At 40.2% G+C, this 27,319-nt stretch overlaps 1 protein-coding gene across 2 annotated transcripts in view; it reads right to left on the bottom strand.

Annotated features, from left to right (window-relative positions):
- The window catches only part of BRSK2 (BR serine/threonine kinase 2), a 475,468-nt gene that overhangs the window by 35,419 nt on the left and 412,730 nt on the right, over nucleotides 1-27,319 (bottom strand). The window contains exons 14-17 of one of the 2 annotated variants that reach the window (XM_063117117.1): nucleotides 22,835-22,858; nucleotides 15,924-15,984; nucleotides 10,729-10,936; nucleotides 7,664-7,712 (exon numbers count right to left, since the gene is read on the bottom strand). In XM_063117117.1, the coding sequence (XP_062973187.1) occupies nucleotides 7,664-7,712; nucleotides 10,729-10,936; nucleotides 15,924-15,984; nucleotides 22,835-22,858 (342 nt within the window). The remainder of the gene's footprint in view (nucleotides 1-7,663; nucleotides 7,713-10,728; nucleotides 10,937-15,923; nucleotides 15,985-22,834; nucleotides 22,859-27,319) is intronic. The other variant, XM_063117118.1, reaches the window with a different exon arrangement.

The raw sequence follows: 27,319 nt of genomic DNA, 5'->3' as shown, positions 1-27,319 counted from the left end.
GTAGTCTAATTTCCTACCTTCCCTGTCGACAGGGGCTGAATGTATTTTCTGAGATCTGCCCTGAGCAGACTCAACGATTATGGAATTTGGTTTAGGGTGCCGGAACAAAAACTGCATTCGTCTCTTGAATCTTATACATTGCCTCCAATCTCTTAGAAGTTGGTTGAGCAGTGCACGGTGTCTTCCAAGAAATTTGTGCTGTGCGTTTCAAGGTAGGAGGAAAGGGAATAGCGACGGTAGAGCTCGCCTCCATTTTCATTACGTCGTAGATCGGATCATCTTCCACTTCCGCAGGTTGATCAACGTCAAGGCAGAGAGACTGCGCCATCCTGAGGACGTGATCTGAAAAACTACCCATGTCCTCCGATGGGGAAGCGGGATCATGGGTGTTCACTATGTCCTCTGGTGATGGCATCGAAGGTGCGACCGACACCAAGGAGTCTGAATCAGAACGATACTCATCATCTGGTGAGTTCGATGCGGTAGGTTGCATTGCTACCTGGATTGGTTGCAATGTCTGTTCGTGGTGCGGTACCGATGATGCCGCCGTAAACCTCGGTATCGACGTCTCTGTCTCTGTTATAGCACGGTGCCTTGATGGTGTCGGGGCCCGAGGTGAGGAGACTTGGATGACCCTGGTAGGTGGGGGAGGGTACGCGTAGCGTTCCTCCTGTCTGCACTCATCTGGATAGTATTCCTGAGGCCGGTAATACTCCCAGTCGTAAAGGTCCTGTCTATGGTATCCCGAGAACTGGGAGATTCGATCATAGTACAGTTGAGCAGGTGCAGGCCTCTGTCTATAAGCTGGAGGCGCTGGTACCGTGGATTGAGCTCCTCGTTCTTGAGAGGTAGCGCATGGTACCGAAATGGCCGACGTCGAGTCGCGGATCTCCCCTTCCGACATCGAGCTTCTTGCGGTTGGTATGGGGTTCGGTATCGGTAGATTTCCTGGTACCGGGGTTTGCGTGGGTACCGTGGTCGGTACCGTGGTCGATATCGACGTGGTAAGAGGCCTGAGCGATGCCGTTGTTACGGTCGCGGCCTTAGAGGAGGAACCTTTTTCGGTATCCTTTCTCTTCTTCTTTTTCTTTTTAGTTTGTTCCACCGATTTTGGGGTCCGAGCCTTTTTGGCAATCTTTTTGGCTGCGGACACTGCAAGGGATCGGCCTGGCGTCAGGGTATGGCCCTGTTTTCCGCCATCATCTCCTCGGTTATAACAAAGGACTAGATTTCAGGGCTGCAGTCCCTGCTCATTGTCCTCGAGGAGGATTTTTGTATGTGCTTTTGAGGCACGGGTTCTGTAGCCCTCAGGGCTTTTTCTCAAAGTACAGAACGAAGTCTATCCGCTCTATTTTTGCGGGTTTGCTTCGTGAATGCCATGCAGTGGTGGCACTGCTGGACTTTGTGACCTTCTCCTAGGCACACCACACAAAGAGAGTGACCATCCTTCGGTGGTAATTTAGCACCGCATTTGACGCATTTTCTGAAAGGGGCCTTCACGGCCATGCTTCTGAGGATCGCTCAGAGGAAAGAGAAAGAAAGATATATAATAGAACAAGAATTATTTTATATATATATATATATAGAGAGAGAGAGAGAGAGAGAGAGAGAGAGAGAGAGGAAGAGAGAAAAGAGAAAGAAGAAATATCTAAAAAGGTCCAAGAGAAAAGCTGAAGAAAGGATTTTAAAAGAGAAAACGCTAGAGGCACGGTTTATAGGTCAGCGCACAATGGCGGACGACGAAGAACTGAGGTAAGGGTGGGAACCCCAGGGACATGCGCGGTAGCGTGGGGGAAGGGTTCCCGCCAAAAACGTTTCCCTAAGCTATAGTAGGTTCCGGTTCCGGTCTCCGCGCAGGCGCAGAGCCCATATGTGTGATGCATAGAGACCACGATGAAGAACTTTCTATTACTTTTTGAGCCATGAAGGATACACTGTATCCACTGAAACATTTCATATGAGCCTAAAGGCAGGAATGGTGCTGTCCTGTAATGAAAAGATTTCAATCACACCCAAACATAGGAGTTTCAAGAAGAAAAATCCAGCTTTTGTGAAAGGGATGAAAGGTGATAAGTACCTTGGCGAAATTGTATCTCATGAATGATCATCAGGATTAAAAATTAAAAGAGGCTGCTTAAATTTTCAGTGATAATCTGGAGCCTGTCAATGCTTGCAGTACAGAGTTCATCTAATGATACACTAGGAAGAATAAATTTATGCTAGTTCTTCTGCTGTAGCTGTATTGGCTGTACAGGGCAAGGAGGCATAGAAAGCAGATCTGATCCAATATGTTCTGTTGAACAGGTTTATTGGATTCTAGTTTAACAGTGGAGGAGGAAGGGGTGGAGATTTATATCCACCAGTGACCCAACTATGTTGGTCTGCCTGCAAAGACGCATGGCATCAAACTCTTTGGGCTATAATCCTACCAACTGTACAGCTGCTCTCTGTATGACTTTGTAGACCTGCAGAATATAATATTGTTTGAGACTATCCAACCCACATCCTGCAGTCTTAATGCTTATCCAGTGCCTGGCTCTGATTGAATTGATTGTAGAAGCTGGTGAGCCAATTTAAGGCCAAAATAATTATATTTGACAAGTGAAGGAGTGGGGGTGGGGTGGGGCAGAACAGTTTGAATTCTGATGGGATTTGGCATCCTGATCACTTAGTTTTGAAGCTTTGGGGTCCTCCTGGATTCATTAGTGCAACTCAAATTTCATGCAGTGGGAGTAGCCAGGAACTGTCTGAACCAACCTGTGTCTAGAACCAGAATTGGACAAGACCTCATCTTCAAAGGAAGACTCCACCATAGCCCCAGTGTGTATTATGATCAGGGAAGTCAATGCCCCCTGAGGAGAACCCCTAGACCACGATCCAAGAAAATGTCCGACTCTCTGAACCCAGAGAATTGAGGGACCTGATGGACTCCAATTGAACTCATCCCACTACAGACTTTCTGTGATCAACCCGAAATTCTAAAGCAGACACAGCAATGAGCCCAAGGCCAAGTCTGGACTGGAAAGCATAATGCATACTTGGCAACACAAGGTATCCTGTCTCAGAGTCCTAGTTTGGAGAATGGATCATTACGCTAAATAAGGCCAGGATCAGGGCTACCACACCCAGAAGGGTGGGGCAGCCAGACCGACTACAAAGACCCTCAGTTGCTTCCTGGAATCCACTGTTACAACAACTCTTTGTCCTGCTTCAGGTTTCTATCCATAATAATTTACCTGGACAACCTTCCAGGCCGATCAGAACTATGACCCACAGGCTGTTGAATGTTGATGAACCCTGCTGAGGCTATAGCACAGCTTGTCTACCTGCCAGCATTCTGACCTCTCTCTCTTGATACTTTGGTTAGGCTGGACTGCCCCTACCCGAGGCTGAAAACCCAGGAATGGGACAGAGGTAATGAAATGGCTATGATATTTGATCTAGCTATGATTTAGTCTAAAATTTATGACTGTAATTCATCCCCTAATTATCTCAAGTCTGGGTCTATGTAATGTTAGAATGTTTTTAAAGGTTCGTTGGAAGTTTCAGATGGTCCACGCTGAGACGTATCTCAGTTTTTCCAGTTGCTGGTTGCCGTATGTCATTTCAGCTTATTATTCCTTAAAGGCTACCTCATCCCCTTTGCCTCACCCTGACTCCCAAGACTGACTGAGCACATCCTCTTAATAATATCATCTGTGGACCAGATTCAAATAGCAAGGGTACACAGAGAGAAATTCTCAATGGCTGTACTACAATTATAGAACTCCCTTCCCTTGGAAACTCACAGAAGTTCAAGATTAGACATTTTTGGGAAGCACTGTTCAAACAGCACTGTTTGGGCTTTTTGGGGGTGGGGAGGGGCACGGTCAGCATTGAGCTGGCAAATGGCTGTTATTTTAAAAATCGGATTGAATTTTACTAATTTTACTAATTTTAACTAATTTGATGTATTATATTTTACTTAGTGTTGTTCCCTGCCTCATTCCAGAGGGAGAGGCGGGTAATAATTGAAATTATTATTATTATTATTATTATTATTGTGCTTTAATATATATTTTATGTGTTTTTAATATGATTTTTAAGTTATAGTGGTATCTCCGTGTAACATAGTAGTATCTCTATGTAAAAATGAGAATGACTTTAAAGGGAAGAATGAAATGCAACAAAGAAATAAAATGCAAACCAGGCACAAGGCAGCCTTAGGATTCAGAGGAAGAACTTGCAGGGTCTCTCCAAAACGTAATAATCTTGATAAACAGCAGAAGCAACTGACACCTCATCCCTTTATGAAAGGTTCTTTATGGGATTGGTAGAAAGCAATAAGATGTACTTAAGTAGGTACAAATCCTCTACAATGTTGTAGACAATGATAGCCATCCCCTAAATTTTATTTTAAATAATCCCACAGAATTAAAGAGAATTGTCTCTGTTGAGTGCTGATTAAACATCCTTTCAAAAGGGCTTACACAAGCTCATTTTCTATAGGTCTCTAGCTTCTACAAGGGGGTTCTATAGGCTCCTAGGGGCTCATGCTTAAGTTAGAACCCTAGGGGACACACACACATCACCCAATTCAACAAGTCCTATGATTTAGAACTCTGCTGGATTGAGGCCCTGTTGCAAACCAGCATTGCTCCATCTTCTAGCAATTTTTTTTGGTAGACGTCAGATTTTTTGGAGGATGATAGCAAATGGTAACTTTGAGATAATAAAAGTTAGGCAACCCCCAATTCCATTCTGTTTCTACTGGCTTGTGATCCAGAGGGAGTTATCTCAATGGATTGTTTCCTGTGCCTACAATCCTGTATACATTTGGGTTGTTTAAATTCCACTGATGCCCGTGGGAGTAGAGCAGCCTAACTGTAAAGGACTGAAGTCTGAGTTACTCTTTTCAGCTAGATGCGCAATAACTGGAGAACTTATTCCTGTACCAATATATCTGCACCAAGAATATATCTAAACCAATGTTACTAGAATAGAGAATGCAAAGTATGAGAAGTCACTGCAAGAAACCAATGGTAGTTGTTCTTACCATCTGGATCACAGGTATTCCTAAAACATGTTTGCTGTTTTTGAAACCTGAGGAAAAACCTATTCAATATATTATATTATATTATATTATATTATCTTTATGGTAGTTTCTGGGATCCCAGTCTTCAGGTCTCAAAGTATTGCTACATAAGAAGATGGAATCTGCCGTTCTGAAAAATGTTCTTGTAGATTTTCCTATATTTAAGTTCTTTTGCACTAGCAAGCATGTACTTAGGGTAAAGATTGTGGTAGCAAGTGATGTGACTAATTGTGCCAGAATGTATAGGGGGATACACATCTCATTGAAAGCTATGCAGTGCAAACTGAGAGCACTCAAATGTGTATTCTCATATACATTTGTAAGTACATAAGATTTACACCAACAGCTCCTAATCCAGCAAACGATATGTGTGCAGAAACTTGCTTAGCTGGATGGGGTGTATGTGCTTAGGATAGTGATGATATGTTCAGAAGATGGCATAGGGGGATTTACAAAGATATGATCCCTATTTGAGTGTTCAATCCAAGTTATTACAATCATGTGGAACAAAAGAGGGGAGCCACATCTATTGGCTCTACCCCAGTATCTCTATCAGCCCTAGCTCCCAACTTTAATGTGTTGTGGGCACATCTTTAGAGGAGAGCCTGTGTCATGTAAGCGCCCCTGCCCCCACTGATTTGGGTTCTATATGATGGGTGAAGTCTATGCACATAGAGTAAACTGCCTTCTACATATGTCCCCCTCCCCCCGCAATGCATAGTGGTGGAGACATGGCAGTAGAAGCAGGGACCAGCAGGCACAGTCCCACACTCCCACTGCATGCACTTGCTATTGGAAGCAGAATAATAAAAAAAAAGATAAAAATCTTATTGATATAGGGCGGGATATAAATGTTTTAAATAAATAAATAGGATGGAGGTGCCGGCTTAATGATTCTTAAGGATAAATATCTGTGTAATTTGTAAGTTTCCCCTTAAATTCATGTCTTAATTTATGCATATATTTTTTTTTAAAAAAAAGCAGATGGAGTCATGCTGCTTTACCCCAGAAGGGAATGTAGGCCTATCAATTTAATTTCTATTCATTTATCTAGGCTCTCCTACAAATAAAATGATACACATTACCTAGACATGTCAAGGTATAATATCCAGTCATCAGAACTGTTAAATGAATTAAATTCGTTAAAAGATGCCGCAACAAAGAAAGGAAACACATTTATGTAACATTTCAATCATGGGGCCAGTGAATGTTCTTCTGCAATCAAGACATCTTGTTTCTAGAGCAAAAATGATACAAAACTCCAAAGTGGCCACAGAGCATAAAGGCCTTGATGGTTGAAATAAAAATGCAGCTCATTATTTTTTACAACTTTTATTACGTTTACTGCAGGGTGCCATCCAACTGAACTCATTAATTCAGCAATTATATTAGAAAGAGAAAAAGGCCCTTAGGCCTTGAGTTGTATCCAAACTGTCTACAATGGCTGCTTTACTTCTATCCAGCAGTTCTTAAAGGCAGTATTCTCACATAGATCTCACATATAAATGAGAATGAAGGATGGAGTGAAGGAAGAGAGAAGGGCATGTCTAGACAGAGTGATACCCCGGGGATCATCCCTGTGCATCCACATAATGCACAGAGGATCCCAGGAGCAGGCAGGGAAGATCCCTGCATTTCCCCGGGATATTTCCCTACACTTTTGTCCTGGTTTTTCCTGTGGTCCCAGGAAGATCCAGAGACTGTGGGACGTGTGGGCGGCTGTCCCGATTTGTCCTGGCTCCTCGCAAGTAACCGCGAGGAGCCGGGAACTGGGCACAGAGCTCCTCAGTAACATCCATCACAACCTTTGATTGACAGTTTCTCCATCCTCTCTGCTCCCCCAATCCTCCTGATTGTATCTCATCCACCATTGCTGCAAAAAACCCAATCCCAGTGGCTCTCCTAGAGTGGCACTTGCTCCTTTCACTGCTCTTGCCAGGGAATTCTATAGCCAGTGGGAAAAGTCAACTCAATGCAATGGAAAACTCCACAGAGCCCACCACACAACATGCCACACAACATTTGTGCAGAAACTCTCCTCTGCACAGTGTGGAGCATTTCCCCCAAAACCTCCAACTTTGTGTGCTTGTGTGGAGTTTTCCCGCCAGACAACACATTCCTCAACAGTGGTGTAAAAACTCCACTGTGGAGCTCTAAAACCACCGTTGAGAAACATGTTGTCTGAACTGAGCCACAGTGTCTCCTTTATGACTGGAGTACTATGTATTATTTTAACCACAGTTTGAGAGACATATGTAAGTAGGGTTGAGGACAAATGTGCTGAAGTATTGAAGATATTTTTGCATTAGGTTGATGTAACAGGTAACTATTATTTTTATGCATATCCAACAAACAGCTCACTTTGAAGTTTCCTTGAACTACTGCAGTTTGTTTACTTAAATGTATTACTTGACATACCTCTGATGGTGCATATTAGCTGCTTCAACACACTACCTGCAACATGTTATAGGTTGGGTGTTATGAACTAATTTGTGAGTATAGAATATCCTGTCCCACTCCCATTCTACTGTGAAATATACAGGAACCAAACTGGCAGAAACATTAATAGTACTATAGTGGATTACTTACTCTGGGGAAGATTCTGGAGTTAAATTGGACATCTCTTCTGGCGTAGGTACTATATTATATATATATAAACAGACAAAGACAAACAAAGAGAAGGGGAAAAAAGGAAATAAAGCCTCTTTCATTCCACTTCATAGTCAATAAAGTAAAATGTGGGATCAAAATTAATCATGCATATATCTCAAGCATTTCATGTTTACTTTAATTCCTAAACACTGATCTTATTTCTAGGTCCACACTGCTTCTGTATATCCAGATGTAACTAACTTGATATTGAGATCTCATAATTGGGACCGGGGTCTTTGACTAGAGTCTAATTGCCCTATCATGATGTTCTGTTACTTTAAATAGGCATTGAGTGTATCTGCCTAGATGCTTGGGCCTCGCTTGCTTATTAATGGTGATGTTAACACAGCTCTATAAAAGCAGTAGACTGATAATTTGAAAAATCTAGAAATGGGATATTGATATCCCTCTCCCTTGAAATGGAGAACATGAAGTCTGCCTCATAATACCAGGCAATATTCCAGCATTGAAAAAGGAAAGGTATAACTGGGATGGAATGCTGAGCTGTGGGAATTTCCCCATTCATATATTTAAAACAGCTTCAGATTAGGGAAGGCTGGGATTTCCAGCAGCAGACAGCAATTTATTTAACTATTTTCTCATATACATGTAAAGCAACTTTTATGCCTTTTGTAATTTTTCTTAAATTGAAAACATATGGTGAATCCTTTTGTAGTTCTTTCAATTAAAAAAAAAGCAATTTGGAAGCTCTGGCACATCAGTCTAGGGCAGATTACACCCTGCCTAAAATCCACTGGGTTGCAGATAATCTGAAACTTCATTGCTTAGTCTGACAGGAAAGGTAGCTAAACAACAGAATTTAAAATATTTTATGTGGTTCATGGATCTGGATTAACATCACATTGTCATATCAATTAAATACTATGGTGACATCACTGAGAAGACTTTGGGCCTCAGTGATTCAGCAAAATGCTTTTGTAGAAGGCAGCTCTAAGTTTTTCAGAGACAAAACTTTTCAATTAATGCTATGTCATCATGAACATGCAAATCTTCAGTTAATCATGAAGTGCACACACAATTCTATATAATGTTGGCCTCTTGGACAGGTGGTTCTCTGTAATGAACACTGTGGAGGAGGACCATCTATCTTTGCAGAACTGAGACAGATGCCAATGAGGCCATACTGATACATGTTGCACAGAACAAAGTTGTAACACCAATTGTGTAAAGCTCCCTATGCGTAACAGGGTATACATAAAATCAGTCTGGAGATATATTCTGCATCTCTCAGTTCCTCTATGGATGGTGTCAGCAATTCGCTGAATCCTCTGTTCCTTCTGGACCATGGAGGGTCCTTGTTTGTTCACTTGTCTGTCTCCCTATACATCTGTTTCCTTGTAGTGTGAGGATTGGTTGGCACCCACTAATCCTACATAAAGAATGCCCAGCAAGATCTTTATACATTCTCACAAGAAGGAACAATGTTGCATGGAATGACTGATTGCCAACACTGCTTCCTGCTGTATCCAGCACTGTCCACAGTAGCAGCCCTTCCAAACTGTGTTTTGGATCCCGCAATTGTCTCTGTGTTGTTTTGTTACATAACAAGCAAACCAAGGCCCTTTCTACACCTAAGGGTTATCCCAGGAAAATGGAGGGATCATCCCTGCCTGCTCCCGGGATCCGCTGTGTGGCGTTTGGATGCACAGGAACGATCTCGAGACAATCCCGGAATATAGGGCTGGTGTAGACATGCCCCAAGACACAGTACAGACTGCAGGTCTGTGTCTATGTGGAAACGTTCTTACAGGAAAGAAAACAAAACAATTCGCTGGAATGCACAGCAAACTTTAGAGCTGAGTCAGAATGACTCCTACATAAACTCAGTTCCCCATCTCTAATGGCTATTTTGAATCCTTTGTGAACCCTAGTCATCTCATTAGTAAATTAAAAGTGTTCCTCTTTTCAAGCAAAATGCATTGGCTGCCTTCACCTTTATTACATGGGAATTTAATACAGCAGATGATCTTTGAAACCCTGTGCCTGTGTGTGTGTGTATGTGTGTGTGTGTGTGTTGGGGATGAGTGGGTGGGTAGAGAAATCATGCCATGAAATAATTAAATGCAGCCCATTTTTGCCTAACTTTCTAAAAGTCATGTCTCAATTAAATCTGAAGGCATCAATTATTTTTTAATAGAAATGTGTTCAGGACAGAAAACAACCATTTCAATTAGAGGCAGATATTCTCACTCTAATTTCACATATTGGCCATCTTTGAAGAAGATTGATCTGAGCTCTGCAAGTATCGCACACAGTGGGTGGTTTAGGACAGAAACAACAGAGACATCTGCAGGCCAGAACTGAGGTGGAAGTACTAAAGCCATAAGTAGAAGCTACCGGATGGAGAGGTGACGATGCAACAACCTCATAACATTTATACTCTTAAAGTAAAAATTGGCACCATATCAGGAGCTTAAAGATGTATGGCTGAAGACATATTCCTTTATGAAGCTTCATGGGGAGAACAAGTCTAAAGTACAACTTTCATATAATGCAATTCTGTAACTGTACTTTCATGATTCATCAGTGCCTTGCAGCCTGTGCATCTTGGCAATCAAATAGCCTCAACATTATGTAATGGGAGATGTAGTCCTGATATCCATCTGCCTTATTGTTAGTTCTAGCTTCTCAGCATGATCTATTTTCCATAAAGCATCATAACAGTAATGGATAACAAAAGCTTAACATATTTTCTATTATACAAAGTTAAGGTTGATTTTCCACCTATTATACAAAGTTAAGGTTGATTTTTTTTAGGAATTCAGTACATATGGTAATTGAGGCACATGAGTAGAATGCATGGGGTTCATTGTTTGAATAGCAAGGACAGCATCAGAGCCAAGCAGCATCCTGGAAACTTTCATATTTCCTTTCAATACTTTCTATTTTTGCCATCTGTCTTTGCCAACCACCTGTTCTCTACACTAATAGGTACTTCTACCTGATCAAATTAAATTGCCATGTTTTGAGAACAAATGTACCTTGCAATTTCCTGCGATGGAAGCGAGGAGATCCCAGGAAGCTGTTCTTGATGGAGTTGAGCCGTGTTCTCCAGGGCATTCCTCCAATGCTGGGGCTGGATGGTGGCGTAGGGTTGGGTGTGCCTGCTGGGCTCTCCTTTGGCGTATGGACAGGTGTCCCCTTGGGGGTAGGGAGGGGACTGCCCCTTGGAGAGGGGTGAGGGGTGACCTGTATGATGGGGATAGATTTGGTGCTTGGGTCAGTACTAGAAGGGAGCAATCTAACAGGAGACATAGGGCTGGTTTGTACCATTGGAACAGTCAGCTGTGGGTTAAACCCAGGAGCAGGTGGGCGGCCTTGAGTGTTTTGTGCAGGGGCATTTTGGGAAGGAGGGACAGTAGCATTGCTAGAGGGGAGTGGATTGGATTTGGTAGACTGCAGTGGTTTTTCAGCCAATTTGTTCTTGGATGGTAACGTCTGTGTCTTTGGGTTGGGTTGAAGTGCTGGCTTTGGTTGGAGAACATGTCCGGGCCTGGAAGCATTCCTACAAGCATCAGAGTCCAGAGGGACTTGGGGACGGGGAGTGAAAGGGAGGTCAGGAGTCTGAGGCGGGATGAAAAATTTTCTGATAGGCTACAAGATACACACAGAGAGAGTATCCATGCACATCAAGAAAAGCAAAACACACACATACGCACAAAGTGGGTAAGGAGAGAAATAAAGCCCATTTGAGTTGCAGTTGTGCACCACATTACAAGGAGGTACGAGTTATGGAAGTGAGGGTGAAGGAGGTGGGGTTAGGGGTTTGCAAAGAAACAAAAAACAAATACAAACAAAAACAAAAAAACATGCAGTTAGCTGGGAACGCAGCATAATCAACAACAGCAGCAGTGGCGGTAGTGAAAACAACAGTTTTGTCACAAGCTTCATCGTATTAACCATATGTCAGCAAAGAAAAACCACAGAGCAAAAAGTAACATGAAGAAGAACGAAATAAAAGTAACAGGGTGGCGAGGGAGGGAAAGCTGCAAGAGACAGAGTAAACGCCACACCCCTGAGCTGTACTGGTTCTCTCTCAGGGAGAGAAGAACAAGGCTGAAGGGAGGGGAGGAAGGGGAAGGAAGCAGCATTCGGACGTGTGAGGCATGTGGGCTGAGCTAGCCCTCTCCCAGCTCAGAATGTCTACCACAATCAAACACAGCAGGGAAATGTAGATCAAAATAACATATGTGCAGCAGGTGATGATAGAGGCACACACATGTTACTACACACAACTTCTCCCCCTGTCTCTGCCAAAGGGCCACCAGTTCCAGTAATATGGAGTGTGTGTATGAGTGAATGTGTGTGTGAGAGAAAGAAAGAGTGAGAGAGTCAGAAGACAGGGGGTTCTATCATTTCCTCCACCTTGCCCCCCTGGCCTTCCACCATCCAGAGGAGGTCAATATTCTCTGCCAGGCTTTAGAGTATGAAATCTTAGGAGATTTTGGAACTATGGCCAGTCTGGGGGTTTAATAGTGAATACAAACAAGGGTCAGCAAAACAAGCTTGCTTTGTAAATTTCCCCACCACCCTTAAGACTTCCTCCTATCATTGGAAAGTTAGAAAATCTGTTCCTGTTGGTCACATGTTTTTTTTAACCATTACTCAACTTAGATTTTTTTTATTACATATTCTCTAGGGTGACCATATGACTGGATCTGCCCGGATCTGCCCGGATTTGTCCGGGTTTTTGATGGCAAATACGGGAGGGGGAGGGGAAATCCGGATTTTTTTCAAAGAGCAGCTCTAATGGGAATTAACAAAAATGTTTATAACTCTGTCATTTTTAAAGATAAAGACATGAAACTTGGCACAATGGTAACTCTTAGGAAGGGTCTTAGTTATACCAAATTTGAAGCAGATCCGTTCATCCATTGATTTTTTAGGAATTTTTTAAAAATTGAGGTTTTAAAATTATTATTTTTAAAACTGTCGTTTTTAAAGATAAAGAGCTAAAAGTTGGCACCATGATAGCTTTTAGGTAGAGCTTTAGCCATACCAAATTTGAAACAGATCGGGGGCCAGTAGCAAACCCTGTTAACAACAACAGCAGCCTGCAATGAGTGAAGATACAGTCAGAAAAGATACTTGAGGGAAGGGGAGAATGTAACACACAGAGTATAGCAAAAGCTTCAAAGTACAGCAAAACCTACAAAAGTAGGAGTGAGTGAAGTTAATTTCAGATACATTGAATCTCTCACTTGTTCTTTATTTCAGTGATTTTAACATTAAGATGTTATGTAGAACAGATTTGTCTTAAATGTGTGCTGTAAAATCAGACATGTGACCAAGGCTATGTTCGGGTGGGCACGCCCCCTTGGGGGCGACCATGTTGTACTCCTTTTTGGTTTCCAAAATATGGTCACCCTATATTCTCAGAATCCCATTCTGTGACTGAATATAAAGCAAAGTATCATTTAAAACAAAACACCCCCCCAAACACACAATTCATAATGTCTTAAGAAAAGGGGGTTGTGTCCTTTAAAAAAAACACACTCAAAAATGGAGATAGCATGTTTTAATTACTAGAACATTCCAAAAAAGATTCTTTAAAACAAGATTCAAACACACTCAGGGAACAATATATATATATATATATATATATATATATATATATATATATAAGAAAATACTGTAAGAGTGAAAGCAATCGTTAAAGAACAGACTGTAAAATACTTTCCTTTCAGAGTTAACAACAGTATAAATGAGAAAATCATAGAAGTAAAACAGTATTTGGTCTGAAAGAGTGCAAGGCCACCAGAAAAATCACAAATGTATTTACGTTATATTCTGTCCTGCAAGTTTTTCACTTAAATTATATAAGAAGTGATGATTACATGAAATTGTACTAAGAGCATCATCAGACGGGTGGATTTTCGCATTTCACTACCATCGCTATGGCCTCCTCCTGCTGTCCCAGAATAGTGACGGCCTCTTTACATTGGTAGAGAAAGAGGAACCAGCAAGGACCACGTGACCCATTCAGGGGCTGTTTATAGCACACAACTTTTCCTGTACACAGCAGGAAATGGCAGCATATTCTGGCCTTTTTTGTTTTCGAAAGACAGATTAAAAGGGGTCTATTTTGCGACAGAAAAATGAGTGGAAGGAGCGGGAGGTGTGTGGGAGGCAGACGTAGGGAGGCAGACGTAGGGATCTAAGGGATGCATGAACATCCATAAGTGGGCAGTAGCGAGTGTGCAGTAAAACACGCATCTGATGATGTTCTTTATTATTCTTTGATGGCTTTTGTATCATACCAGAATAATCTACTGGTATGGGTTTTCTATTGCATTCATGCATGTATAACTAAGAGCAAATATAGCCTAAATGAACTGGTTTTTGCAACTAATGAAAAATGCACTTGAAGTGACTTAAAAACCCCCAAAAGATAATAGTCACTATATGGGGGCCAACAGGGAAGGAGCTCATGGGAGTCTGCCTTCCAGGGCTTATAGCCACTCTAGGAGGAGGATTTCGTCAGGACCATGGGAGTGGAACAAAGGGTTAAACTCCCCCACACACACTTCACAATCTTGACAATTCTTAGGAAAGCAAAAAGTTTATCCCAATATGCTTACATGTAAATATTTCTGAAGAGAACTATCAGCGAATGGTAAAGGATTACTTATGGTTTTCCTAATTACTTCCCATTACTTATTATTAATTTCTAAAATGTATACTCTGCCATGCAATGCCAATCAATATTTCCATTTATTTAAATATTTGCAGAGTGCAATCTGCTTCCATTCAGATCAATGGTGTTTTGCTCTTGCCTTCAAGGGAAGGCATGTAGGCTTTCTTCTCTTTATACCACACATTTCCCACTCCTAGTCAAGGTCTGCTGCGAAGTCTTCTGCTCCATAGTGACCTTCCCTTAATGACCAGCCATGGTTTTATTGCACTTTTGTTTCTTTTAAAATGTATTTTTAATTGTGTTTTTATTCTGTTTTTATTCTCTTATTCTATTTGAATACCGCTCCAAAATTCTTGAATGGGGAGCTGTATATAAATATTTTAAATAAATAAATAAATAGTGACTCTGGTTTATGTTCATTTATTTGAAACAATTGTACTTAACCAACTACTCTTAAATAATTATTATAAATCACTACTACTATGGAGCAAAAGAGGTATGTGTGATCTAGCCTTAGAGATGGACTTAAAATCTTGTCTAAGACTATACCTTACATTTCTAAACTAAGATCAATGGGACTGTTCTTTGGAATTGAATGTACAAAGCAGGAGGAGATTTTCAGAATCAAAACTGCAGAGAATTCTGTACTTTCAAAGAACTCTCAGAAAGAAAGCACTACTATGCAAAACACTGTCACAGAGGAGAATTTCCAAAAATGTGTGACAACAAATGTCTCACAGATACGTTATGTAGGAGCTTTGGTGTGTGAGAGAGTTGCAGTAGAATGAGTCCTCCCAGCTATCCCATACTTTGTCCAATTCCCATAGACTGACTCCCCCAAAAGGGTGGAGTTAGAAAGGTGATCAGCATACAATGTCTCGTCAGACAGGAGTGCTGTACATATGAAGGTCCACCATGAGTGTCTTCTCTGATGTTTGTGTAAGACTTTTAAAGACAGCTACTGCTTGTTAAGAAAAATCTTTGGCTCGCTTAAGAACTGATTAAAATTGGCTTGTTAATTTGCTTGTTGAGCAGGATCTCTCTTTCTCCCCAAGACTCTCTATTCTTTTAGACTGCACAATATCTCATTCCTCGTGTATGATTCTCTTTTTAAACCTCAAATCCAACTTAAATGTTTCCACATTGGTGCCTTCTTCTCTAACTCTGTATGATTCCTACACTGTCTAGACTTAATTGTTTTTCAAGCACCGTTCAGCTGTACTATTCAATTCCAATGTAGCTCTAGTTTTTTTATTTGCAATCAACAACAGATGTTCTTCTCATCATAAAATAAACTCTCCAATAGGATGTTACACATGACCACCATGTTGGGCCATAATGATACTTCAGGTGGCAACAGTGCTAGCAGCACTGATAGGCAAAGGAGGATCCTATATCCTAAGTCATGAAGCTGAATTTCCAGACAATATCTCCCTGTTGCACAGCCATGGCTAACAATTCATCCCTCAATCATGGAAAGAAATATGAAACATTAGCTAGCTCACCTGATGATAATGATCCCAAAATAATTCCACTTACCCTTGGACTGCTGAGGGGGCTGGTGGACAGGCCAGATGAAGCTCCACTGATTGAACGAGACCTGTGTGAACACAACAGGAAGACAACATCCTGAGAAACCCCTGTCAAAGAGCCATCATACAGTACTAGCCACCCTTACACATGAAGCTGCTGTTCACATTTCTATTGAGAATCTTCCTATAGGGCTGACATCTGTTTTTCAAATAGTATGTGTGAATGAAGCAACCCATCCTTTTGTTATCAGTATCACTCTCTTTATGAGATCGTATTTTTTTCTGTGTGTGTCTGGAAATGCCCTCCCCCAGCCCTTCCGATATTCTCCTCAGCAAATTCACCATAAAGGAGCTTTGAACTCTGCTAAAGAGAGGAAAGTGTATATTTTGCAAGAAAGAACACTGCAATTGTTTGCAGCATGGCAGGCCAACAAGTAACTTCTATGAATTATCTATCCTCCTATTGGTTGAGAATATCCTCATTTTGAAATCTAATAGATATGGCTACTCTTTTAGGAATATCTCTTCTTTTTTCCTACTTTCTAGTGAGATATTTCGTATAAATTAATGGTCAAGACATCTTCCCAAAGACCCAGTGCCTCACCATTACAATCCATCAAAATCATTACATAAAAAGATAAGTGGCTCAGAAAAAGCATGGAAAGAACAAAATCTGATACATAAGCAAATGAGCTCCTGATCAATCTCAGATATTAATGCAAGTGCACAGGTCCAAGGGTGTTTTCACACATCAAGCTGTGTCTATAACATAGGAGAGAAACCTATATTGGCTATATATACTGCCCTTTCAATCCCATTTCCTGCCCTTTCAATCCCATATTAACACCATTCATCCATAGCATAAATCCACATCACATGTGAAAAATGACAAAGAAACCCCCACGTTCTCTTGGTATTTCTTAAAGTTTTGGCTTAACTTTTCATATTCCTATTGGAAGAATCATGATCTTTAAAAGTAAAAGGTAACAATGGAGGGAAACCCATTCAAACATTGTTATCTCTTACTTTCAGTTTTGTAGTGCTAGTCTGTATGTTATTATACTGCCATATTTGGTGGTGGTGGTATTTGCTTTCAGCTAAGAAATTAACAAGCAAATAGATATCTGCAAAACAAAACATTTGGATTTGTGCCTACAACTAGATCCATGAATGTACTGCTTCATGTCTGCATGTTATACCATATAAAGTATATATTTTATACATATAACATAGATAAATCTGTATAGTCCATTGCTCATAAAAATGATATCTGCCTCTCTAATTTATTAATTTAATGTAGAAATGTTATGATGATGATGTCCCATCAATGCACATGGTGCTGTACATAGTAAAACAATTATAAATATCACAACCCTTGTTTTCAAAGTGGGACCCTCACGCATTGATGCAATGAGCAGGAAAAAGGGGTAAAGGCTAAAACTGTAAGTCATCTTGGGCATCCTATTTGGGCCAACCTGTGACTTAGAAATTTATTTATTTATTTATTTTTAAATTGAAAACTCTCTGCATCTCAGGGGGGACCTCCAAGGGTTTTTGTTTTGTTTTTTGTTTTGTTTTGAAATCCTTTCCCTCCTAACTAACAAAGACTGAGGGGTGTGTCACATCGCCCTAATGCTGCCTGTGAATGGTGCCAGCAAATAGCAGCTCACAGTGGTGATCCCTAAGCTGTTTGGGGCTCACCTAGAAAGAAGAGTAGCAAGAGGCCTGCTTTCCTTCAACCAAGAGCACAAAGTGAGGGAAAGGAATTATGCCTCAAGATCCAGAGGAAGCATACCTTCAAATCCAGTTCTCTCCCCCACCCTCCACAAAACTAACGTGCATGAAGAAAATCCACAACACAGCAGCCAATCCCATCTGCAATCCTCTTTGTAGCTTAAAAAGCCACGGAGCATTGGCTTTTAAAGGATACATAACTTTAGGTGTGTGTTCTTTGAGACCATCTTCTTTCCTCAATAATGTAAATGACATATGCATCCAATTGCATATCCCATTGCTTATGGTCTATCTGCACTACATTCCTTTCAATGGAAAATGCACTTGGAAGCACATTCAGATGCATATCCATTGTACATTCCACTGAAAACACTGCACATCTAGATATTGGGAGATTCTCAATATAATCTTTCCCCATGGCTGCTTAAATCTCAGGTATTATATATATATTATCTGTATAAAATTCCATTGGCCCAATCCATCTCTAGTCACACTTAAAACCTTTTAAAAGGTACATTTGTGCATGACTAGTTACACCAGAATGTGGAGACACATTTGAATATGCATCCCTTTGAAAACATATACAGAACAGATTGATGGCCTCCATATTCTGACGCTCATTCTGATGTGAATTTGTGCATCAGATTGACATCTATGGTTCTTGATATATGCACAGAAGTCTGCTTACACATATGGATCTCCTTAGCTGAACTGGTGTTGGCCAATCGATTATGCTATATATTCTAGATGGAGTGTGTGCAATTTCGCAGAATTTGAAAACATCACAGCACGAAGTTGGCCCAGGGATATCAGTCACCACTTAAGAAGTGATCAGGCTGAAATTTCCCCATAAGCTATTCAGAAATACCTCCACTGACTTCTATGGAAATATTGTTGAAAAAGTGATTTGAGGATTATAGCCTTGCTGCTGTTTGATCTTTTAGGCTTTCATGTGAAGTCAGAGGGAAAGGAGAAGAAGCATATCATCAAAGACTCCAACCACAATTTTTCAGTTAAGTAAAAGTAAGGAGGAAATATGGAATTACAGCAACGGTGCAACTATCCCAGTAACTGGGTTCCCCTCCCCCCAGCTCTGCCAGTGCCACGCGAGGTCTTTTCTGTTGATTCTAGAGGCTGAGGTCAGTATGCAATGGCGTCATTCTGTAAACTTAAAATAATGCTAGTGAAGGTCTACTGAATCTTTCAGCTGTGCACATTATGCTTGTGCAACCAATTGGATACCTGCACTTGCACAAATGCAACTTTAATGGGATTGTCCTCTTAGGGTTTGAAACCCAGTTTCTGCTAGTGCAATATCATTAGCCTCAGTGGAATGACACAATTGGATACTGGCCTGAACCAGAATCTTTATACATGCAAACCATAAGCACCACCACTGAGCCATGATGAGCCCTCCACAGGAACCTAAGGAAGAGAGGCAGCATTTTACCTATAAAACTTAAATTGACTAGTGCCTCAATTGGGCTATAATACAAATTTAAAACCTACACCGACCATAATGTACTCTTGATTTCTCTTCAATATTCTATCCCTCTTAATAGGGTGACCATATGACTGGATTTGCCCAGATTTCTCCGGGTTTTTGATGGCAAATCTTGGAGGAGGAGGGGAAATCTGGATTTCCCCCCCAAAGAGCAGCTCTAATGGGAATTAACAAAAATGCTTATAACTCCATCATTTTTAAAGATAAAGAGATGAAACTTTGTACCATGATAGGATTTAGGTAGAGCTTTAGCCATACCAAATTTGAAGCAGATCTGTTCATCCATTGATTTTTTAGGATTTTTTTTAAAAATTATGTTTTAAAATTATTATTTTTTAAACTGTCATTTTTAAAGATAAAGAGCTGAAAGTTGGCACCATGAAAGCTTTTAGGTAGAGCTTTAGCTGTACCAAATTTGAAACAGATCTGGGGGCAGCAGCAAACGCTGTTAACAACAACAGCAGCTTGCAATGATTGAAGATACAGTCAGAAAAGATATTTGAGGGAAGGGGAGAATGTAACACACAGAGTATAGCAAAAGCTTCAAAGTACAGCAAAACCTACAAAAGTAGGAGTGAGTGAAGTTAATTCAGATACATTGAATCTCTCACTTGTTCTTTATTTCAGTGATTTTAACATTAAGATGTTATGTAGAACAGATTTGTCTTAAATGTGTGCTGTAAAATCAGACATGTGACCAAGGCTATGTTCGGGTGGGCACACCCCCTTGGTACTGGACACGCCCCCTTGGGGCGACCATGTTGTCCTCCTTTTTGGTTTCCAAAATATGGTCACCCTATCTTATCATTTCTTAGCCACCTGCAAGTAAATAGATTTTTACGGACACCACAAAGCCTTTAGGTCTAACTCCCTGCAAAGAAACCTTTGAATTTATCATCTGACGAAGAGCAAATAAAATATTTAAAGTAGGGAATGGCTTCCCATGTAAAAGATGTCAACCTGCTGTTCCATAATGTTAGTAAAGCTTTTTCAGAAAAGTTGCAAAACAATAAATTTACACTCAATTTACAATGTAGTGCTATACTGAACATGCATTTAAGATTAAAAAATTATCACTTGCCCTGTAAAGGATGTAATTTAAATAAATATGAATCTTAGCAAAACCTCAAAAACTCCTTGAGATATTTCTTTATTTTTAAAATGTACACACTGAACCTTCATACAAAAAGTATTTCAGGTTGGTATATACAAAAATCAAATATTCAATATAATATTGAAGTGTGAGATAAGAAACTAAAGCTAAAACTAAAGAAAAGGCCCTTTTGAATACTTTATCTTTCAATCCCTATTATAGTTGCATGCCAAAACCAGAATAGTCTCCCAAAAATGTATCCTAATTTCTTAGCCCACTGATTAAAATTTGGTTCCATGAATAAAATTAGCCCCAAAACGTACATTGTATTAGTGATGAGGACTTCTCATGAACAGTGTAAGATCTATTTTTGACAGTGTTGCCTTTTAAAACAATAACAATACTCTTAGAAATGCTATTTGAAATTACTGAAGAAAAGTTCTTCTGTGCTGTTTTTCACCCATCAGCCAGAACATTTTATACTAAGAAACCAGGGGTCAGACCCTTCCCATGAAACCTGGTCCAAAGCAGACCTAAGATGAAAGAGCACTGAGAATTCAAATTGAAAGCAAAAGATAGTGTGCTGGATAGTGATATGGATCCTGCTCTTTGGGAAATTCCAGACAGTAATACGTCAACATGCAAAACCTGAGCAATCCCACTAGGAGGACAAAATAAGACAAATGTGGCAATCTGCAGTGGGAAAGTTGTTGGTTTTTAAGCTATGGATATGAGCCACTATTATTGAACAGGAAATATCCATTTGCATGTAACCTTCCCAGAATCTCTGGAGGCATTTAAGATCATGAGGAGGTTAGCATTTCTCTAATGATTCAAATCATGTAAATTTCTTACAATTAGTCATACTTTATATCTCTGTAGAGCTCTTTATTGAGATTTGAATAAAACCATTTGTCAGATTATAGGCACACCTATGCACTATTTCTCATAATGTAGTCTGCTGAGCAGCACAGTGTGATGTAAACACTTGATTACTACGAGTTTGTAAGAACTGCATTGCTGAGAAACGCCAGAATTAATTTAACTCTAAACAGGTGTTGGTTACAAATTAGACCATAATATCTGAAATATGTTTGATTCATAGTCCTCAACCATTTTGCAAAGCTCACCTGCTTTACAATAAAACACTATTTAGAAACTTTCAGAAGCAGTAACTTTTTTCACATCTTTCCAATGTGTAAAGCCAAGGGCCTTAGTGCCATACGATGAAACATTAGGTTCATTAGTCAGCCACATACATGTGTCTCATACTACCTCTTTTGATAAACTGCAGGCAGCTTGCTTTGTTAACTGAGCAACTGAATCTATTCTGATATGACCCATAAATAAACTATTTTAAAGATCTAACTGGCAAAAACGAATCATCAGAAATTAATGTTACTATTTCCTCTCAATATTAAAACACACACACAAAAGTATTGTCACCTTATCTCCCTGTCAAGCCCCCCCAAAAATCCACACAACCCACCAGTGGGCAGAGAGGACTTTCAGCCGTATTCACAAGAATGTGAATGGTTCTGCACTGTCAGTGTGTAATAGATATACTATCCAAACAACCCATATGTGCAGATCTCATATCCTATGCAAAACAAGCCTGTTGATTTACCGTCACACATCATTACGGAAAAGAAATATGCACTAATGTATGAAAGGTTTTTATTTCAAACTCTAGTGTTTTAGGTGGGCTTCCAAGTTTGCAAGTTCATCACATAGTGGACTGTGGAACCACTACAGTCATGCACCTGTACAGACAGAACACTCTTGTGTCCTCAGTGGATAAGTCAGGTGTCTCAAGTGCTTCAGTCCTTGTTGCCTGTGTAGACTGATGGCAAAGGACCAGCACAGGCTAAAGAATGGTTGGACACACAAGATTCAATGCCCCTGTGCTGGAATACATTTTTAGGACTGCTTCACATATTTCTTGTTGGACGCATATGGTTGTCTCTAAATGGATACATGTTTGCCATAGTGCACGCATGTAATGTGGAGTGCATGTTTATAAGCATAAAAATACAATGTGTGAAGCAGCCCTTGATATAATTAGATTTGTCTGCAGACCAAACTAGATATGTTTTTTAAGGTAAAAGCAGCTGAGGTGTGTGTGTGGGGGGGGCACATTGCTGGGGAGGTAGACCATTTTCCTGATCTAAAATGCCCCCTCCAAATAAGCTGTTTGCCCTCTAGCTGAAAGTATTCCTTCATGCGACAAATAGCACCTGGGGGTTTAATGAGGAAAGTGCCCCTTCCCCACTGCTGTAACTTCAATCCAGTTCAGACCCTTCCCCCAGCTGGTTTTAATTATAAAAAATCTGCAGGGGATCCAATTACTTTCATATCTAGCTTTCCTCTTATTCTGCAATGACCCTTTAAGATGCAGGCAAGGCCAAGGCAAGCAAACACACACACACACACACACACACTTACTTCTTCCTGAAACATATTTTCTGTAACAAAACTTCATGTCACAATAAAGAATGTTGCTTTAAAAGTTCAATATTGAAATAAATGTTTTTCCCCAAAACGATAAAAGGCCCCACAACAGGTATAATCCAAAACTGCAGCTTACCCCAATGTGTCAGCACTCGTCATCCTTGGCAGAGGGGAATAAAAAGAGAAAAAGGAGAGAGAAAGAAAGGGACGTGGAGGAAGGTGGAGAGAAGAGTACGAAAAGCAGAGTGAAATACTGTTCGGAGAACTACATGGTCACAATCATTGCCACAGGCACCTGCTGCTCATGGAACCACCAGTGGGGAAATACTCATAAGAGGGGAAGATTTCATTTACTAGACGAGTATTTCCAGACTGATGATAGTTCTGGAAGATGTTTGTGTCTGGGAATATGGGAGCAGACACATGGGAATATGGGAGCAGGTGTAAAGGAGAAGGATAAAATACAGCTCTCTCACCCCGACTCAGGCAGCCCATATTGGTTTGGTTGTTTTCTGAGGGCAAATTATTAGAGTGGTGCAGTACTTTATATGTATTGCTAAATGCACTGATCAACGATAGGATCAACACTTCTGAATGGGTATGGGTACCCAGGGAACAAAGTTCTAGATGAGGATGCAATGCACTGAGAGTTTTTCATGTGAGAGCTCTGCTGAAATGGACAAAAGTGTGTATGCCTTGCATGACACTCATCTGAGTGAGATCTGTGTAGAAATTCTCTGTGGATTGTGCCCCAGGTTGCAACCTCACCCTAACTCAAGTTTATTTAAAGGATTGCTCCAGCTGAGAGACCTTCAACTTTCCCCTGATTATGATATCTAGAATCTAATATTTTTATTAAATTAAAACCAAAGGTTGTAAAGTCTCTGCCTGAATATAACATAAAATAAACATACAATTTATAAAGAAATGTAGCCTGACAAACAAGTTATTAAGGAGACACAAGCTGCTTGTCTAAACACAAATGATCCCATTTTTTATTTTTTTATTTTTACTGTTACTCAAGCCACAAATAATAGTGATGGACAAGCAGAAATCCTGTGGACTAACCTTGCATTGCTATCATTCTTTTCTCCCCATACCCCAACTCAACCTCTCTCTTCCAGCTTCTGAAGGGACCACTTAAAAAAGCTTTCTCTTAAGTATTAATCTCATTTCAGGTAAGTACTAAATGTGATTTGTTCCTTGCCTACCTCAACTTCTTTCTTACCTAACTTTCTATAGGAGGCTCTCAAGATATCAGAAGCACCAAAAGGTTCCCTATCCTCATAGCTAAAGCAGTGTGAAATGCAGTGTTTCTGAAGTATATTTTGCTTCTGATTATGTAGGTTTGTTCACCACTGAGACTGTGCAATACAGGAGTTGTAAAGAAATGCAGTTAAAATAATATGAATAAAAACATAAAATGTTGCTGACTGCAAACAGTTCCCCTTCCACGTACTTTAGGAGACTCAGCTCCCTACTCAGCCTTCAGACCTCTATCCTGGGGATGGAAACTTTCCAGCCTATATTGCCAGGCACTATATGTCCACAATAGCAGAGCAGTTAAGCCAGGAATTTTGCACTGTGTATTAAAAGCATAAAACTTGCCATGGACATGCAAAGATAATGCCTAAACTTTTCCTGGTATGAGGTTGTATCCAATGTTAGTCTAACTCAAGTCCCATTAATTTCAATGGGTCTGTTCAAAGTAGGACTGGTATTGGATACAACTAATTGATTCTCCACTTACATTTACTCCTGTTTTGAAATGAATGACTTTAATTTTTATATGGAAGATTCCTATGTTGAATCTCTTTGAAATACCTTTCCCCATACATTGCATGTTGTTTGAGAGCTGCTACATTGGTGGAATATTCTCCAGGGATCGTGACCTCCTTGAAAACAGATGGTGTTTTGTCTTGTTAACTTTGCACAGCCCTATTATTGACATATATGCTTGATAGTATCTTGTGCTCAAATAAAGCAGTGTAATTACAATGGTATGCCAGCTTGCAGAAGACACTCCAGTTCAGGTTAGGGTATGTGTTTTGGGGTGGACAAACACTTAGTTTTGGGCCACTCCCCCAATTCCTTATTTACACACACACACACAACACACACACACACACTGTCTATCACTGGCATGGTGGAAGTATGCCTTATCTTGCACCCGAAGTGTTGGGCAGGATGTGATGCCATCTTGTAGAAGACACTCTCATGGAGATTTGGGGGTTTGGTTTGAGGTGACCGAAAAGTTATTGTGGAGTGCACACCTCCAAATCCGTATTTATTTCTGCATAGAAAGGTAGTACTGTCATGGAGGTACTATTGTAGCCCAACAAAGCATTGGACTGGATGTAATACTGTAGTATCTCACAGAGACCACTCTCCCTGGGTTTTGGGTACATTATTTGGAGTGTATCCAAAGTTTAGTTTGGGGTTTATACAACCCTAATTCCTTATCCTTTTGAGTGCATTGGATATTATTAGCATGGGGTGGTGGTCCATGCCTGACAGTGTCTTATACTGCAGTGAAGCATTTGGCCAGATACAATGCTGTGATGTCTCATAGAGGCAGCTCTTCTTGATGTTTGGATGCATGATTTGAGGTGGTACAAACCTTAGTTTTGGATGCACATCCCAGTTCCTTACTCATTTATACACATTTTTGCTATTATTTGCAAGGTAGCAATATGCTTGACAGTGTCTGGTGCCCAAACAAAGTGTGGGGCCAGAAACGATGCTGTGGCAACTCATAGACAACACTGTTCTGTTGTCTATGAGCATTCTGGTCTTGTATTCCTTCTGCTGATGCTGTCTTAGGCAGGTTGCTTCAACTTGCTGCATGGCAGGGCTATTGTGATTACACACAAAACCACACCAATGCTGCAGGTCTACCAACTAGTTTCCATCTCTTGGCATGTAGAACTTGCTAAAAATCACTTTCAGTGTTATTTATCACATATGGTAACAATGTATGTCCTGGCTCATGGATTAAAAGACAGAACAGCACATTTGTTGGTCTCCTGCCCTCCAGGAGGCATTGCTTACTGGGTTCCATATCGAAAGGTGTTTTTTGTTTTTAGTATGTGTATGTGTGTGTGTGTGTGTGTGTATATATATATATATATATATATATATATATATATATATATATATATGCCAAGTTTCATACTTTTAACTCAAATATATGCTTTTAGGCTTAACCACTCTGCTAAAAGCCAGAATCTACTCAACACTCCTCCTTTCCATAAATTATATTATTGCCAATTTCATACCTGTCATTTCAGATTTAAAGTGTTAATAGAAGATTAGACAGATACATCTTCTTAACCTCTTCTTATCCTAGACATTATTCCCTATCCCAGAGATTCCTTGCACCCTCTTCCTCCTTTGCAAAATTCTGGTGTATTATATTGATATAGAGGAGGAATTAACCAATCTATCATTGCTCTTGAGTAAAAAATAATAATTCATGTGTTCATCTATAAAGGACTACCTTTGGTTCTCAAAACAACAATGTAAATATATTTACAAATAATATTCCCAAATCAATTATCTGTTTCCCTGGATGTGCATGTAGGCTAATGTGCATGTCCCTGCATATAATGCATATACAAATGCAAAGAAAGTAAATAATATAGACACATAAATGCCATTCATCTCTTTTCTTTAGTTCCTTAATCAGTTTCCCAGAAAGGGAACGGCACTAAGGATTTTAACAATGGGAATGGACATCAAATTAACAATGAGGAAAGAAAGACGGCAAATGAGTTTATTTAAACAAAAAATAATCCCAGAACACAATAAACCCAGCAGCGCAGACATGTGCATTTCCTACAGTACTGAAGCATGTGAACTACAGAGCTGCAGCAACCCAGATACAGAAGAAGCACTGAGGGGACAGAGCAACAGGTGAGAGAAAGGAAGGAAGACTAGACAAAGATGAGAGAGACAGAAAGACAGGCTAGAGAAAGACAAGGATGGAGGGCAGAAGAAAGGAACAGTGGCCTCAGCTACCAAGATAACCGTGTGCATCTAGAGGGGCAGGATCCTTAAAGATGCAGTATTCCTCTTAAAATAAACCAGAGAGAAACATTAAAGACATTGTCCAGGCACTATTCAAAAGTATGATTTGTTAACCGAAAGAGAATATTTTGATGGGGGGGGGGGGCGTTTCTTTGTTGCACTTCCTTATTGTTCCTGCAGTTCCTTGACCTACCTTTTATATTTCTCCCTTATCAATCCTTTCAATAGACTAAAATAATAATAATACATTTTAGGATTTAAATTTTAGAGAGCTTCGGCTATTGGGCGGTATAAAAATGTAATAAATAAATAAATAAATAAATAGGAATGCTCTTTTCCCCTTCATGCTCTCTGCCAGGGAATTTAGAGCACACACATTCTTTTTAGCTTTCTGTATCCATTTGTAGTTCAGAAAGCTGCCTCTGTGGGACAGAGCCAAGAGCGTGCTGTTTACTTGAACTAATTCCTATGCTTCACATACATTATATCAGCAATCCTTATACAATAGGTCAGCATTATGCCCCTACCTTATTTTAGACCCAGTGCAAAAACTGGAGTGACTGGTATAGCAAAAGTATAACATGGCTCTCTT

Source organism: Elgaria multicarinata, chromosome 2 (assembly GCF_023053635.1).
Source record: "Elgaria multicarinata webbii isolate HBS135686 ecotype San Diego chromosome 2, rElgMul1.1.pri, whole genome shotgun sequence".
Lineage (NCBI taxonomy): Eukaryota > Metazoa > Chordata > Lepidosauria > Squamata > Anguidae > Elgaria > Elgaria multicarinata.
Note: the sequence above shows the minus strand (reverse complement) of the source record. Positions and strands in the feature narration are given on the sequence as shown.